Here is an 18,355-nt window from a genome sequence, read left to right as displayed (position 1 = left end):
TGTGTTGAATTAATAATGTATGCCAAGCCCTTAAAGGCTTTTTGAGGATAGTGAAACTTGAATCTTTCTATTTTCAACTAAGCAAAAGTTTTATTAACTCGGGTGCCTATCAGTTCAGCAGAGGAAGTCGACTGGGATTCCGGAGTCTGAGTACTTTGCCATTGGGTCTAGCATTGGGATTTAAGAGAACGTTTAAAAAGAAAAAAATCACCGACTCTCCCTTGGCCTTACTTTTTCCTGTTAATCAGCAGGCTATAGTAGCTACGAAGAACCTGGAAACCTGAGGTTGTGTGCTTTATTTTTTGAGAGAGCTTAAGGCAGAGCATAGCTCCCCAGAAATCAGCGGCAGAGATCTGTGTGCAGGGAGAAATGCTAGCCTCAGGGCGCCCTAACTTCCAACCCGGGGAGCAATCCAAACTCGGAGGCTGGCGGGGGACGGGGAGTCTGAGGTGTTGGTGGGATGGGAGCGGATGCTCCCGGGTCAGCTCAGACTCTCTCCGGCTACCACCAGAGTCCGAGTCGAGGTGAGCCCGGCGGCGTAGAAGGACGCGCGCCTCGGGGCCCGGAGGAGTTAGGTGACGTCACCTCCAGGAGGACTCGCTTTTTCATTAATGAAACCGGCCGGAGCGGGCGCATGCGCTGCAGGCCCCCTTTCCTCTCGCTTCCCCCTCCCCTTTCCCAGCCGCGCTCTCAATCTCGAGCTCGCTCGCTCTCCCTCTCCCCGGGCCGTGGAAAGGATCCCACTTCCGGTGGGGTGTCATGGCGGCGTCTCGGACTGTGATGGCTGTGGGGAGACGGCGCTAGTGGGGAGAGCGACCAAGAGGCCCCCTCCCCTCCCCGAGTCCCCCTCCCCCGTCCCCCTCCCCCCAGCCTCCTCGCCAACGCCCCCTTCCCCTCTCCCCCTCCCGGCCGGGCGCCGGCCACCCATCCCCACCCCCGTGGGAACGTTCGGCGCCTGCACTCTTCAGACCCTCTCTTCGCCTCTCCCCTCACCTCAGCCCCCGCTCCCCGCCCTCTTCCCGGCCCTGGGCGCCGGCCGCCCGGTCCCTCCGCCGCCCCCCGGCCGCGGGGAGGACATGGCCGCGCACAGGCCGGTGGAATGGGTCCAGGCCGTGGTCAGCCGCTTCGACGAGCAGGTAACGGGCCCTTGGCCGGCGGGAGGTGGGGACGGAGCGGGGGTGGGGACGGAGTGGGTGAGGGGAGGAAGGAGCGGCCGCCTCCGCCGCGGCCGCCTCCCCCGCGGCCGCCTCGGGCTCTAGAGGAAAGACTGGGGGGATAATTGGGGGTGGCCTAGGGGGGAGGTGCGGCAAGGAAGGGACAGCTGGTGGCTCGAGCTCCCCTTCCCTCCTAAGTCGGGGGTGGGGCCTTTTCCCTGACCACCCCTCCGACCCTCCATCCCCTTTATCCTAGCCCTTCCGCTTGCTAATAGGGATGAGTGACCTGGGGACGCTTCCAGGGGCTCTCCATGTGGATTTAATCATCCCCCCCTTACTATTTTTTTGTGAACGGAGGTGGGTAACATTTAGGGGTTTCCTCTTCCCTCAGTGGATCTCCTAACTGGGGGTGAGTAACTGAAGGAACCCCCAAGGCCCGTCTTCTGTACCCCCAATGGGAGAACGATAACATCCCGCCCCTCCCCCAGTTTCTTCAGCTTCCTCTCTTGGAGGGGGAAGAGTGGAAGAAAGCAGGGAAAGCACAGGTTTTGTTACTTTCTGCTCCATCGTCTCAGCCCGCCCCGAGAGCTCCGAGTGCACACACTCTGCACGTCTTTTTGATGCCCCACACGGGCGTCCCCCCATACCCTGATAAGACAAGACTGGCTTTTACATTGCCGTTTGCAGTGGAAACCATGGTTCTGGTTCCCTCCTGCTTCTGAAATATTTTTCTTTTTTTTTTTCCCCCTTCCTTGGTAGTTGCAGTTTCCCCCTTTATTTTCTGCCAGAGATCTGAGAATGTGAATGTTGCTTTCTATAGTGGGAATCTTGGGGATTAAGGGGAGAAGAGTGAAAGGAAAGTGGGAAACTGCATCTGAGCCACTGACAACAGAGAGCAAAGACAGCTGGGAAGTGGTCCTGAAGCCGTTAATTCTGCTAGTGTTTTGTTGTTTTTTTAAACTCTCACCTCTTAGCTGACAAGAGAACTTTCATTGAGAATATTTGAGATGGAAAAAAAAAGTTTCATAGCTTGGAGAGGTGCCTTTTTATTCCCTGAGCTTCAACTCTAAATCCTGGGGCTGATCTGAATGAATGCACCCGGAGCCTTTTGTCAGTAGGATTTAGTTTAACTTTGTGTTGCTTAGGTAGTTGGGGATCGTTTAAAGGGATGCTTTTTGCAGCTGCAGTTCTACCATGGGCTTCCTGTGATGGGGGAACTGTTTGAGATTGAGTCAATCTATTTTGTTTACTGGATATAATCATAAAACTGATTATGGGAGCTGAATGGGGGGAGGGCTCCACTTTTATTTGATCCATAAACATTTTCTTATGGGACTCATAGTGTTTCTGACCTATCTGAAAGATATTTGGGAATAGGCAGAGGAATTGAGAAGAAATTTGAGAAGAAACTACTTAGATAAAATAGAATTATTAAGCTGTCAGAGACTTCAAGTTCTTTCACACATCCTTATGCTTCCAGACCCAAAAGTATGTAAACGACTGTGCTACTAATCTGTTTGAGGAAGTGAAATGTTACTGCATGTATTGGATTGTATTATTGATAGAGCCTTAGATTTAAAACTTGAAAGAAAAGACTTTCTCTGTGTAATTTCAAAAAAGGATTTAAAAGACCCACAGAAGAACCCCAGAGCTGATCTGTGTGGACAGTTTAATCTGGGTGCGGGAATTTGATAGATTCACACCACGACTGTAGTTTCCAGGTTTTTCTTAGTTAAAAATATTTTCCAGTTTTTAAACTTTATTTCTTCACTTCTTACCTGTTGATCTTTAGGCTTATCTGCCACATATGACAAACATAGTTTTCTATATTTTACAAGAGGAATGATTTTGATTATATGCCCAGTAATGCAAGTAAATTTTTCCTTCTTTTTGTCCCCAGAGTTAAAAGACCTTAGGCTTTGTTGTTTGCTTTGTTATGAATATTGTGGAATCAAACTCACCACCATCTGTTAAAAAGTAAGGATGTAAGAATTTTAAACAGAAGCATTAAAAAAATATATTCCTTAGATTGTAATTAAGAGAAAGATCCATAGGACAAATTATTCCTCACATTTTTCTCTTACAAGGTTAAAGCCCACTGACTTGGAGATGTAAAAGTATAAGAGTTTCGGTGTTTAACATAAGGCATTTATATACATTAACTTATTATAGAAGTAATAAACGTTTAATTCAAATTAGAGTTTACCTTGAGATTGGAAAGCAAGAAAACTAAGGCTCAGAGTGGTTAAATGACTTTCCAAGGTCACATAGCAGACCTAATAATAAGAGCCTCAGTATGAAAAGCATTGAATGCTGGACAATCAGGAATATTTTTTCTGATAAGTATCCCATAGGATTTGTTTTAATAATCCAAAAGTATAGTTAGGAGAGAAGAATTTACCTTTTTATTTAGGGGGGAAAACAACCTGCATGTAGTGAGAGATATTTGTATGAGAGTCTTAAGCATTTCAACTATGTCTAAAAGTTTTAAATTTTGGATATATTGACTGTAGTTTGTTTCACTCGGTCCAGGGGTAGGTGGACTGTGTCCTTTTATTATAGCTAAGGCATGTGTTGAGGCAGAGATCATGTGCATGTCTAAAGATGGCAGCTCTATTTATGATTGAATTGATGTTTTGGTTGGACTTCTAATATTTGTGGTGATTAAAGTAGAAATGCATTACTAGCCGCTGTTGATTATGTGTTGTACTCTGATGGGTATTGCTCAGCAGCTTGGTGCAGTAGACCCAGTTTAAGCAAGTGGTAGTGTTCCATCTTGACATTTTGAGCTCAAGTCCTTGTTTCCAAGTGGGTAAAATAAAATTCCTGTAACCTGCTGGTATTGCAACTAAACCTAATATTTATGGCCTAAGTTGAACAATTCTTAACAATTTGAAAAGTAAGTACTGGACTTCCCTGGCAGTCCAGTGGTTAAGACTCCCGTACTTCCACTGCAGGACATGCGGGTTTGATCCCTGGTCAGGGAAGATCCCGCATGCACAAACAAACAAACAAAAAGTAAGTACTTTCTTGATTAGGGATGGGAGTTGTGAAGGTGGGCAGCTAGAAAGCTGAATGGATAAGTTATATCTTCTGCTGCTTCTTAACCTGCCTTTATGGTGCTGAGTGGTAAGTTTCTAAATTGAAATTGGCAAATTTTAGGTGTGCAGCTTTAATTTGTGCCTCATTATCCAGGTTACTTACAATGAGAGGGAGAACCTTCTTACATGCCTCACCTAGCTCCATATGCCCCACCAGCCTCTGTAGGACTTTGTTCCTGGAAAGGAGTATAGGAAAACTGGTCATATGAAGGTTTTTGTTTTAAGAAATTGAGAGAAGATATCACCAAATGATTTGCTTAAGTTCACTTAAGCACTTACATTTTCCATATCTGGTCAAGTAAAAATGGTATATAAAAAGCCAAAAAATAACATTTTAAAGAACATATTAGAGAGTAAACCCTGATTTTTTAATTTTAATAGTAGCATATTTGTTGTTGTAAATTGAACGCTAATTGGAATGTCCTTCGAATATGTGGTAGAAGATTCACGTTATAAAATGATTGGCAAGTGTCTTTGAAGTTACAAGCTACATGTTAGTTGGCCAGATACATTTGTAAAACTTTGAAGTCATTTTGGATTTAAAAAAAAATCTCCTTAGCTTTGTTCTTAAAGCTTGTTCTGCATTTGTAAGGCCTTATAAGTAGTTGAAAATGAATATTCTTTTGACAAGGGCTGTGTTATGGTGAGTGAGAAAAATTGCTTATTCTTTATTCTGGAACTCATCTTTTAAAAACAATTTCCAACTGGTCCTCAATTAGTTCTCTGTGTTCCCTCACTCCCCCCACCTTATCTAGCATCTAATTCAGTCTTTCTTTATGTGAGCGCCTTCCTTTTCACTTTCAAACTTAGATTTTTTTTCTTTTAAACATTTACTTGGTCCTGTAGCTTTCTGTGTACAGATCAGTCTTCTTCTTCCTTTGTTGCCAGATACCTGCTGCCTCTACTGTTTATCCACCTATATCCTTCAGAACTCTCTGAAAACTAGCTTTTGCCTCTTCTTTCCTTCTGGATTGCTTCTTTCCAGAAAGTGATTTCTTCTGGCAAAACAGTGGTTTTCTGATCAACTGTAATGCCTCTGTGGTGTTCCGTTACCCCTGGAAATCAGTCTCCTCGAATTCCCAAGACACAATACTGTCTTGTATGTACGCTTGCAGATCCTTATATGTTGATGTTCTCATCAATCCTTGTGCTTTCTCTATCATACCATGCTGCCCATTGTTGAACTGCGGTTCCTAAATGAGGGTCTGAGTTTTGTTCTGCTATTTACAGCCTCAGTCTTTATGCTAGCCATTAGATCTCTGTGGATCCTAGATTTCCTCATCTGTTGGAATTGACTAGAAAATCTGTACGATTTCTTTCCAGTTTAAATATTCGATGATTTTAATACTTTAACAGCATCTACCTATGCCACAACAGTCTATCGGGAGCTGACCCCACTTAATTTACCTAACGTTTTCTCATTATGCCTCAGTGTGCACCTGTGTTCCAGGCAAGCTGGCTTAGTCTCTTCTGTGTATGTCAAGCTTATTCCTGCTTCTCAGCCTTTGTTTACACCAGCCCCTGCCTAAATGCTTTAATTCCGCCTTTATCTTTTTTTTAATTCCTGTCCACACTTAAATGGCAGCTCAAGCTTCATTTTTCCCACGAAGTCTTTTTAGACTAAACTCACTGCAGCCTCACTTCTTGGTGTGCTTGTCACCTGGGGTTCTACAGAACCCCCCTTTAACATGTCTCCCTTTGGGAGGGTAGGTTGATCATAGTTTAGCATTGTTTTCTTTTATCTTTTTATCAGATAGAGTATAAACTTTCTTAAAAGCAAGAAGCCATGGTTAGAATTCCCCTAATAGTCACCCCAGGGCCCAGCACAGTTAGAAGCACACAGTGAGTCATTGATGGAATGTTTTTCATATGATTCCTGGTTCAAAGGTAGACTGGCTAAAAAGAGTGGTAATTTTGGCTTTGTTTTAAATGTGAATAACTGAATTTTAATTTAGTGTTTATGGTAGCCTCGGTCTTATTAAGTTAAGTCATATTTTAACTAGGAATAGGTTTTTAAGAAAAGAGAGCTTTAAGGAGGAACTTGTATAATATTTCCTCCAACAGAGCTAACATTTTTAAATCAAGTTTCAGATCCAATTAACTACCTTTGTGATCTTGAATTTGTCATTTACTTTTAGTGGCAAGTCTCTACATAAGGAAATTTTTTGCAGTGGTCTGATAGGATAATGAATGTGAAACACTTTGAAAAGACTAAAATTATTCAGATGTAAAACTGATACATTTTCTTCACTGCTGACTGATTATTATGTTTTCACTAAATAAAGGAGATTGACTAGTCTCTGGGTATGCCCCTGTATATACCTTGGCCAATATATACCTTACTTTAGCATTCACTGACGAATACTTAGGGTACTGAGAGGGTCCTTAGGATGACTATAATCGATGTTTTCTTATCATCTAATTTGTGGCATACATAATATACAGCTCTTCAAGTTTGGGAAGTGTAATAGAAAAATGTCATAAGGTGTGTGTGACTTGGGCCAGCAATATTGTTATATTAGATTTTAAATATTTCTACAGTTTTTGACATTTTTGACCAATAGGAAATTAGAATCTTAAATCTTTTTTTTTTGTGTGTGTGTGGTACGCGGGCCTCTCACTGTTGTGGCCTCTCCTGTTGCGGAGCACAGGCTCCAGACGCGCAGGCTCAGCGGCCATGGCTCACGGGCCTAGCCGCTCCGTGGCATGTGGGATCTTCCCGGACCGGGGCACGAACCCATGTCCCCTGCATCGGCAGGCGGACTCTCAACCACCGCGCCACCAGGGAAGCCCCCCTTTTTTTTTTTTGGATGTAATTAGCATGGAGAATTTTGTCCTTAAAGAAAAGGTTAGAGATATACTGTAATAGTAAGCATGCCTTAGTTTTGCATCTTTGTTCTCTAAATTACTCAGACTGCTGTGGGGCATTTTTGTTTTATTTTCATATTTGTTGTTACGGTGTTCCATATAGACTCTCTGTTGTTGCATTATAACAACATACTTTTCAGGGTGAGCAGTGTATTAAAAATGTGTTTTGCACATGTGTTCACTAGGCCTCAGTCTACTCTTCATTGGGGGTTTTGTGTGTGTCTGTATGTATATAAGACAAGGGATGGGAGTTATAGGAAGGCTCATTTTTTAAAGGAAGTTTAAGGAGAATGTTCTATAGAAGAAGTAGAAGGGGAGATTTGTGGTCAGCTTAAACTGTTAAAAGGCTTAGAATCAATACTGAAGTAGAATATGGGCATCTTAAGCCCTTTGCTGAGGATTGACTTGGATTTATGAAAAAGCATTGGCTTATTCCGTCTGACATCTTTTAGAATACCCCATTTTCTTGGGTGTGGAGACGGAAGGATGAGACAAAGTCTGTTTTGACCTTGAAGAATAGAAAAGTTAAGGTGTTTTTACATTGTGGTGACTGTGAATTAAGTTCAAGGTTTCAGCAATTTGTAAATTTCTGTTTCATACTGTGTGGTAGCGCCTTCAGGAAAACAGAGCACACTCAGAGGTTGTGCTGAAGAAAATTTTAATGTTGTAGAATATAAATAACTGGAATTGATAGTGCCTCCAATAAACTCTCTCCAGGTGCCTGCTGTCGATGGCATATTTGACCACTTCAAATGTTATATGCCTGAGATGTGTAGTTACCTTCTTTGGTTCTCTGAGTGGCTTTTGAGCCATTGATTATGTCATCAGAAGGGCTACTGTTAAGACAAGAAAGCCCCAAGCTCATATGGAATCCCATCCTGTTATGATGAAAAATTGGAATTATCCTCTAAACTTTACGTACTTTTGCTATAAATGGTACTAATCACTTTACTGTAGCAATAACTTGAGGTGCAGACTTACAGATTGCATATTTTCTTTAAACCACAGCCTGGCACTCTTCTGATTTGGCTTAGGGTTGCCACTACGGTCTACAAGCTGTTGCCTGCCCCTATTCATATTTTATAGTTTAGAGTGTCTTATCCTGTTGGATTTCAGAGAACTTACTTAACTTTTTCTGGTGAAATCCTCACCCCCTCCGTTTCACATCCCCCAAAGCAGGGTGTTGTGTCTAGTGCAAGAGGCATGAAGTTAAGTTAGTAAATAGCAGGACTTTTAGAAATTTACTTTAAAGGACTTTTATTTAACTTATTTTAAATCATAGTTTTATATCCAGATAATGGCCTTGTGGGTAATTATGGCTATAAGAATCTCAAGCGACCCTTTTCTGTTTAATTGTTGGCAGCTTTCCTTGGATAGTCCTCATAGTCATTTGGGCATGACTATGCCCATTTGGGCATGACTCTTACTGCCTCAAATTTGTGATGGCACATAGTATACTATGTAGTAAGAGAAAGAGCTTTTGACTGTGCAGTTTTCAGAGTGACCTTGGGTAAGTCAGCCTCTCTGAACTTCAGTTTTCTGTTTTCATCTGTAAAATGGGGATAATATCTGCCTTACTTACGTCATGGGCTTGTTTAGTGTCTTAGGTGTGACTGTTTTATGTGAAAGGAAGCTGTAAATAATCATAAAAGTGTATTGCCATGATTATTATCCTGTGCAATATTTTTTCTATCTTTTCTTTATATCAATAGTTTGGTGATTATTATTATTTCTATAATGCATGAAAAAAACTAGAGAGGCAAAGCAACTTGTTCACAATCATATGACATGTAATTAATTGAGTTTAAACTAGAGTGTGGGTGTCTTAATCCTTAGAGCAGTAACTTTCAATAAATAGAGCTTTATAAAAAGGCCTAAATTTTGTGAACAGATAGCACAAATATGTAGAGTGAGGAAAGTATTATTGCTTCTTCACTCAAAAATGACATGTTACGTTTTACCTTTTATGTTCATAAGAGAGTGTCTGGAAATCTTTTTCGATTGGTTATGGTTAGACATAAATTTTTTTTTTTACATCTTTATTGGAGTATAATTGCTTTACATGGTGTGCTAGTTTCTGCTTCATAACAAAGTGAATCAGTCACACACACACATATGTTCCCATATCCCTTCCCCCTCTCGTCTTCCTCCCTCCCACCTTCCCTATCCCACCCCTCTAGGTGGTCACAAAGCACCGAGCAGATCTCCCCGAGCTATGCGGCTGCTTCCCACTACCTATCTATTTTATGTTCGGTATATATAGACATGTTTTAAGCATTATATACTGATTTCATTGTTTATCATTCTTCTTTTCACCTTATCAAAGCTTCTCTTGGCTGTTAGAAGTTGTAACATTGTTCCCTTTTATTTAGTTTTATAACATTTTATAACTCACTGCAGATTTTTAGGTGAGGAGAGTTGAATTCTGAAGGTGAGAGAGTAGAATTTGTGAGCATACCAACAGGAATGTATAATTATAAATATGAGATTATGTTTTTATTTCATTCTCTTATCTGGCATTTTACAGTCAAGTTTTATAAAGTTGCTTTTCATACTCTAAGAACATTCCATTTAGGATTTGATTAAATTTGAGACAACCTTTTAAACTTTGGTAGTGTTTGAATGCCTTGTTCTGTTGGATTTCTGGGTCTTTCTTTTTGTCTGTGCCCGTCTGCTTTCCTTCCTTGTTTCCTTCCTTTGTCTACTTTTTCAGCTCCTTCCCACTCCCATCCCCAATAACAACTTTCAAATCATTCATCTTGTCTTTTAGAGTATCTTTCCAAATCTCCTGTCTTTATTAGTGCCTTTCACTTCTGTCCCAGCTCAGAGCTGGGAAGATGTTTTAACTTTATGCTCCAGGCAGGTCTTCTTCCTTTTGGGTAATGGACTAAGGGGGAAAGAAAAGAAGCATTTGTATTTCCTGTTATGTTTCAGGTTTTGGTCTCTGATAACTGAATTTACAGTAGGGAATGGGAGAGATAGAAAGCATTGTTTTGGTTAAATGTTGGTAACAAAGATCAGTAAAGACCTGTGCTCTGGTTTCTGCCCTAACACGAACTACCTTTGCTGTATTATGTAAATCTCTTCAATTCTGAGCTATTTCATTTACTGAATGTTAAACAGGAAAAATACAATCTGACAGTCCAAAGCTTTTATAATTCTTAAAATGGGTTGATGTTTGTTTCATTTTTTTAGAGCCAGTTGTTTTGACTAAGAAAATAATTGCAGTCACTAATTGATTAGTAACAGATCCTTAGTTAGAAGGAATCTGAGCTTACTTAAATCCACTTCTGTAATAGCCCTGACAGAAAATTGTTCAACCTCTACTTGGACATTTATTAAAAAAAAAAAAAAAATAGAGTGGTAATTCGTATTCATTGTAGGAATATGAAATGTAACAAAATCACAATAAATGAATAAAAGTCATTTATAATAGCACAACTCAGAGGAGAACCACAGTTAAAATTCTGAAATTAGACCCCTTGGGTTTGAGTTCTTGAGCTTGGGCTCTGCCATTGCTTACTAGTCCTTGGCCAGGTTATTTAGCTTCAGGCTTCAGTTTCTTCACTTGTAAAAAGGGGTCAATAATAGTACTTACTTCACAGAGACTGATGTGAGATTTATATTAGGAAATACATGTAGAGCACGTGGCATAGTTTCTGGCAGTAAATGTTAGATACTATTGCTTTTATTAGGTTGTTGGGATTGAATGAGATACACTGTCTTATAATCTGCTCTTTTAACATAATATAACGTGAGCATTTGCCCAGATGATTATACTTTCTTTTACATTATTTAAAAATTTAAGGTATTATATGTAATTGTTGTTTTTTCTTAATATTTTAAAAATAAATTTTGAATTTTCTACACTGAATATGTATTTTTATAATCAGAAAAACAATCGGTAACAAAGCAAATAAATGTTACTTTATAAAATGTAACTGGAATTTATTAATGTAAAAAAAAATCTCAGTTTTTAGCAGCGTAAGGTTAACATAAGAGTAGAATCAGAATGAGGTGACTATAAAAAATTATTAAAGTACAAGAACTTGTTACAGTGCCTTCAGCTGTCCAGGTGAGAGGGGATCATGACCTGCCCACAAGAGAAGCCTTCTTGACAGGTCTATTGATTTCAGAGTTTTCAAGGATGGTTGTATGGTTGTACCTCACAAAATTTGACCAGTTCCTCTACAGACAATGGGATAAATCCTTTTTTTCCTGTCTGTTATAAATAGTACTATGCTATGCAATCTTATTTTACCCTTTGGGCAGCCAGGGGTACCACATCTCAAGGTAACACATTCCATTAGTAGAATTGTAATTGTTAGAAACTGTCCCTTAAATTGAGCCTCCTCTGTCTTATTTGATCACTAAACATTCAAGTTCCTATTATTTGTGGTAGATGCTGAGCACTGTGGTAAATGCTGCGGAAATAAAAACAAGACATGCTCTTGGTCTCAAGGAACCTAAAGTCTAGTAAGAGAGAAGGATGAAAAGAAAATTATGGTGAATGTTATGATGGTTGCATAGGATACAATGGGAGTGTGTGAGAGGAGCACTTAATTTAGACTGGGCAGCCAGGGAGAGCTTGACAGAAAGTGAAGCCTGAACTAAGTTGTGAATCTTGTAGGTTCTTATATGCCATACTAAAATGTTTAAGCTCTCATTTGAAGATTTTGGGTGAATGTAATTTCATCTAATGGCTTATGCTTTGGTGGGAGAGGTTGAAAAATATAATAAAGGGAAATGTGGAATGAAGTACCATAGGAGGTAGAAGAAGATAGGGATCTAAATTCAGGTGGTGGATTTAGAGACCGAGATGGTAGAGAAGGAAAGAATGGGTTTGGTCTATAATAACTGTTGGGGTAAATGAGAGAGAAAGTGCAGTTTAAGGGCACTTAGCAATATTGGGCAGTATTAAGGACTCAGCTGAGTTTGGAGACAATGTCTTTGTTATGGTAATAGTCACTAGAATTGAAGGGATCAAGGAGTGTTGAGGACCAGTTGTTGGATAGGTGGTCCACCTTGACATTGAAGTCACCTAGATTAGGGTTCCCAGATTTAGCAAATGGAAATATAGGATGCCCAGTTAAATGTGAATTTCAGATAAACAGTAAATGTTTAGTATAAGTATTTCCCAATTATTGCATGGGATATAGTTACACTAAAAATATTACTTATGTTTATTTGAAATTCAAATTTAATTGGGAGTCCTGTACTTTATCAGGCAACACTCACCTAGATGGTAATGGATGTGAGGTAGAGGAAAAACTGAGCCAGGAGTCAAATTGTTTTGATGATGAGGAAAATACCTAGAAAATTTGTAGGTGACTGTGACAAGGTTTGTTAGTGAGTAGCACATGATTCATGAGCCTCAAGGAAGAGTGGGAGGAGTAGAAAAGTTTGGAATTTGGCCTCCTGGAGTCTTCTATTCATTGTTCCTAATTCTATTCTCTATAACTCTTCAGAATGTTTGTCTTTTTACATAAAAAATGTTGGAAGACAGATCTTAAGTATTCCTCAGGGTTGTCTCCCCGACCCCGAAATATATTATTCATTCAATTATTTATAGTATAAATTGTTAAGATATTTCACTATCATGGTTGTTTTTTCTCTTGGTGCAGTGGTGGTCAGTATTCAGGCATATCATTTGTCATCCCTTTTCTAAGTATTTTTGTATATGAGGGTGTTATGTGAGACTTTAAAAAAAGGCTTACAAAATGCTGAACTTCAGGTGCTCTGTATTTTGGGTATTCATCTGATTACTGGTACAGTTAACCTATCAAAGAACATGTGTGTGCATGTGTATTTTTTTTTAAGTTTTATTATGAAAAATTTTAACATATACAAAAATAGAGAGATGATTATAAGTGAACCCCCATGTACCCATTACCCAGCTTCTACTTAGTTTTATTTCATCCATAGTCCTACCCCTTTCCTGCTCTGTGTGTTTTCATTATTTTGAAGCAATCCCAGTTATCATTTCCGTGTGACTTATTCTTAACTCATGCTGACCTTAAGAGCTGTGCGATATAAATACAGTACTCAGTGGGGAAGGCTTGAGTTTGAGTCATAATTGTCTACTGAGGAATGAGTTAACCTGGGCAAGTCAAGCTATCTGAGTATTTTGAAGAGTGTGTAGGAGGGTTGGGGAGGAGACATATGCTACCTGCTCTTTTTCACAAATCAAAGATACGAGGGAATGTATGTGAAGGTAGTTTGTAAACTTGCTTTACACAGGTAAGATTTCATTATTGTTAGTAAATAATGCTTCCTTCTGTAAGTGCTTAAAAGTCATGTGCATAATAATCAGTCCTAGAATTATTTGGGTGTTGACGTTAAATTAAGTCCATAGTCCTAAAATGACCTTTTCACCTTTAGCCGCACCTGCGTTTTGAGGCACCGTTGTTTTCTCATTCCCAGTCTGGCGCCTTTCTGTTTTTTGTGAGTTCTCAGAGTTCACAGACAGCATTCCCCTTGTCACATTTCAAAATTTTCATCTGTCCCCTTGGATTAATTCATATAGACTTGAATTCAGATAAGCAGGTAGTTTGGGTCTTTATGCATTATCTAAGTGTTCTGATGGCTGTCAACAATGCTCTTTCTCACATTTGAAGATAATTTTGTTTTCTGCTAAAACAGTTAGAAATAAAATTGAATAGTTCTACTTTCAGTCTCCTATAGGTATTATACCATGTACTCTAACTAATGATTCTTGCCTTTCCTTCCTCCTCTTCTTGATCGTAATATATTTTTAGAAGGCTTTACATATTTATTTTAACATCTTATCGTTAAAGTCTTTAGTGATTCTGAACTTTTAACTTTTTATATTCATGTATCAGTTTATCTGTTGTATGTAGTGTGTGTTCTTTCTCTAATGGCCTTATCAATACTGAGCTGGGGATGGGGGACAGGAGGAACAGGCACGTTAGTTTCTTTCTTTCTTTCTTTTTTGGCCGCACCGGGCAGCTTGCAGGATCTCAGTTACTGGACCAGGGATTGAACCTGGGCCACGGCAGTGAAAGCCCAGAATCCTAACCACTAGGCCACCAGGGAACTCCCACATTAGTTTCTTTAGAACTGTCAGCTTTACCAGATCACTTAAGACTCTTGTTAAAAGTACAGATTTCCTGGCCCCACTGAACATCTATGAGTTCTAGAGGTATGGACAATGAGTTGTAGTTTAAAAACTCTCCCCAGGTCACTTTGATGTAAAGCTGGTTTTGGGAATCACTGTATGATATGCAGGGAGACTTAAGCTTCTGAGTAGTATAGTCATCTATATAGTACATAGTACAGTCATCTATATCACTGCAGTGAGTAGTAAAAAACTGAATGAACTTTTAAAATCATATTTTAAAAAATATTGGAGGCCTGTAGAAGTAATCATGACTAGATTAATTAAAATTCCAGTTACAGAAGAGCCTTCTGTAGGTGAGAAGAGGATTGCTGACATTTGCTGATTCTGGACACATACTGAAGAAAAAGAATGAACCAGAGCTGAACTGAGTCTTACTAAAACTGCAGCGTAGCACTGACACATTTCAATTCGTGAATGGATTGAAATGATGAGCCTCTCTCATCCCTTTTGCCTAATAGAGTAGATAGAGAGTGCTCACTGGGAAGATATATTCTGGGGTCTCTGAGGCTCTTTCATTTCCAGTATCCAGCGTACAATGAACAATTTCTAAAAATTTGAAAAGGTGGAAAACTGTGATCCTTAATCAAGAAGAAAAATAAACGGTAGAAGTAGACCTACAGGTAATTGAAATGATCAGGCAGGGATTTTAAAATAACTATGATATGATAAAGAAAATATAGGAAAACGTGGACAAAATGGAAAGGTGGAGAATTTCTATAGAGAATTGGAATTCATGAAAAGGAATTAAATGGTTATTCTAAGAATCAAAAACACGTCAGTAGCTTAAGGTCTGTCATTTATATGTTACTGAGAAAACTTTGGTGCAGGACTCTAGTATCTCACTCCACCCTTTGCCTTACTCTTCATTTATCTAAAAAAATGGGAAAACAGGTCAATCGAATATATACCATTTAAGTTCTATGAGAGCAGGGACTGTGTCTGTCTTTTCACTGCTGTGGTCCCAGGGCTTAGTGCCTGACACATTAAAAATAAAACAAAAAACATGCAACAACAAGAAGCCCACAGTATCTGAAATTAATTATTTGTTGGGTAGATTTAATAGACTATACCAATAAAAGACAAGAGTACAGAACTTGTAGACAAGTCAATGGAAAATGATCCAGTTTGAAGCACAGGAAGGAAAAAACAATGGAAAAAGTAGGACAGGACAAAAGAGATATGTGTAACTCTAGTAAAAAGTTGAATAATGTGTGGGACTTCCCTGGCGGTCCAGTGGTTAAGACACCATGCTCCCAATGCAGGGGGTGCGGGGTTGGATCCCTGGTTGGGGAACTAAGATCCCACATGCCAGCGTGGCCCCCCCAAAAAAGAAAAAAAAAGTTGAGTAATGCGTAATTGGAAACCCAGAAGTAGAGAAGGGAACTTAGTGTGGGAGTAAATATTTGAAGAGATAATGGTAAGACATTTTCCAAAACTGATGAAGGATATCAACCCATAGGTTCAAGTAGTTTAGCAAACCCCAAGCAAGATAAATACAGAGAAAAATACACTTTCTAAATACACTCAGACATACCTTAATTGATCTGTTGAAAACTAGAGACAAACTCTTAAAAGCAACCAGATGGAAAAAAAATAAGATGTTACTTTCAAAGAAACTAATATAACTGATGGCTGAATTTTGAACGCAACGGTGGAAACTGGGAAATAATGGAATGACATTTTTTAAGTGTTGAACAAAAAAAGCCTGTCAGGTTAGAATTCTGTTCCCAGCAGAAGTATCCTTCAGAAATAAGGGTAAAATAAAGACATTTTTAGACAAACAAAAGCTGAGAGAATTAATCGCCAGCAGACCTGCTCTGTAAGACTTACTAAAGGAAGTTCTTTAGGCAGAAGGGAAACATGTCAAGTGGAAGGATAAAACTATAGAAAATAATGAAGAGCACCCAATTGGGTGTAAAATTAGTAAATATACACCCAATATGAATAAATATACAAAACAGTGCCTTTTATTCCCCCCCATGTTCTTAGGAACTTTTTAGGAACTTTATTTTAGGAAGTTCCGTTTTTTATTATTATAGAAATTCTAGAATAGGATTTCTACAGTTTCTAGAATGATAGAAATTCTACAGTTTTATTAAGGCAAACTTGCCATACAATAAATAAATAAACTGCATATATTTAAAATGTACAATTTGATGACTTTTCCTATATTTTTAAGCCTGTGTTAACACCACAATCAAGATAATGAATATATATATCACCTGCAAAAGTTTCCTCCAGCCCCCATAATCCATTCTGTACCTCCATCCCGTTTCTGGGCACCTGCTGAGCTGTTTTTCTCAATATTTATTCATTCACCTGTTGGTAGACACTTGGGTTGCTCCAGTTTTTAGCTACTGCAAATGAAGTTGTCCTGAAGATTCATGTATATGACTTTGTGTGGATGTATACATTCATTTCTCTTGAGTAAATACAAAGGAGTAGAATGGCTGGGTCATATGGTGGGTGTATATTTAACTTTTTAAGAAGCTGCCAATCATTGTTTTCCAAAGTGATTATGTCATTTTACAGGAGTATATGAGGATTCCAGTTGTTCCACATCCTTGCCAACATTTATTTGCTTAAAAAAATTTTCTTTTACTAAAAATTTTTTAAGTTATAGCCATCCAGTGGGTGGGAAATGGTATATAATTCTGGTTTTGATTTGAATTTCCCTAATGACCAATGAGCATCTTTTCATGTACTTAATTTACCATCTGAATATTTTCTTTGATGAAGTGTATATTTGAATCTTTTGCCCATTTTTTAAAAATTGGGATTTTTTATTATTGAATTTTTGAGAGCTTGTAATATATGCTGAATACAAGTCTTTTACGAGATATGTGATTTGCAAATAGTTTCTCCCAGTTTCTGGCTTGTTTTGTTCGTTTGTTTTTGTTTTGTTTTTTTGCTTTTGTTTTCTTCTCAAAGTCTTGAAAGCAGATGTTCTTAATTTTGCTAAAGTCCAAATTACCAGTTTTTCTTAAAAAAAAAGAGGATCATGTTATTGATGGTATATCTAAGAAACCTTTGCCTAATGCAAGGTCACAAAGATTTTTCTCCTATGTTTTCTTCTAGAAATCTTGTTTTAGATTTTACACTTAGGTCTATGACTCATTTTTAGTTAATTTTTGTACTTAGTGTGCTTCTATATGCCTATTTTGTCTTGCCAGTCGACAGTCTTGATTATTGTAGCTTTATAGTCATTTGAAATCAGGTATTGTAAATACTTCAAGTTTGTTGTTCTTTCTCAAGATTAAGTTAGTGTAGATATTTTGCAAAGAGGAAGAATCAAGTCCTTTGTCCTTCCTACAGTCTTTTTTTTTTTTAAAAAAGTATTTATTTATTTATTTGGCAGCGCCAGGTCTTAGTTGCGGCATGCAGGATCTTTTAGTTGCGGCATGTGGGCTCTTAGTTGTGGCATGCGGGATCTAGTTCCCTGACCAGGGATCGAATCCGGGCCCTCTGCCTTGGGAGCTCGGAGTCTTAACCCCTGGACCACAAGGGAAGTCCCACCTCCTCCAGTCTTGACAGGATTTCTTTAGTGTCCCCTTGGCAGAGGCTTAACAAGGAGCCAGCTAGCGAAGGGAAATGTAGTTTGCGCAGTAGCCCAGCCATCAGAAAACACGGTAGAGAAGGATAGGTGTGAAGATGAGAGGCAGCAACTTAGCAGTTGGCACAGTGCACTCCTTTGGCTACTCAGCAGCCATCCGTGCCTTTATACAGATATTTGATCTTGTATACAGAAGACAAACACTATGCTTTTGCCTAAGAAGATGGAAGTCTTCTTTATAAAAATGAAGATGTCCTGGGACTTCCCTGGTGGCGCAGTGGTTAAGAGTCTGCCTGCCAATTCAGGGGACACAGGTTTGATCCCTGGTCTGGGAAGATCCCACATGCTGCGGAGCAACTAAGCCTGTGTGCCACAACTACTGAGCCTGTGCTCTTGAGCCCATGAGCCACAACTACTGAAGCCCACACGTCTAGAGCCCATGCTCAGCAATAAGAGAAGCCACCGCAATGAGAGGCCTGTGCACCACAGTGAAGAGTGGCCCCCACTCGCTGCAACGAGAGAAAGCCCGTGCGCAGCA

The 18,355-nt window shown here is 39.4% G+C and overlaps 1 protein-coding gene across 6 annotated transcripts in view; it reads left to right on the top strand.

The window, feature by feature from the left end:
- Positions 1-698: 698 nt before the first annotated feature.
- Positions 699-18,355, top strand: part of NF1 (neurofibromin 1) — a 256,997-nt gene continuing 239,340 nt past the window's right edge. For 3 of the 6 annotated variants that reach the window (XM_004267159.4, XM_004267158.4, XM_033423420.2), the window contains exon 1: positions 699-1,136. In XM_004267159.4, the coding sequence (XP_004267207.1) occupies positions 1,077-1,136 (60 nt within the window). In that variant the 5' untranslated portion in view covers positions 699-1,076. The remainder of the gene's footprint in view (positions 1,137-18,355) is intronic. The other 3 variants (XM_049702451.1, XM_049702450.1, XM_033423425.2) reach the window with 3 other exon arrangements.

The sequence above is a fragment of the Orcinus orca genome, chromosome 19 (assembly GCF_937001465.1).
Source record: "Orcinus orca chromosome 19, mOrcOrc1.1, whole genome shotgun sequence".
Taxonomy (NCBI): Eukaryota; Metazoa; Chordata; class Mammalia; order Artiodactyla; family Delphinidae; genus Orcinus; species Orcinus orca.
Note: the sequence above shows the minus strand (reverse complement) of the source record. Positions and strands in the feature narration are given on the sequence as shown.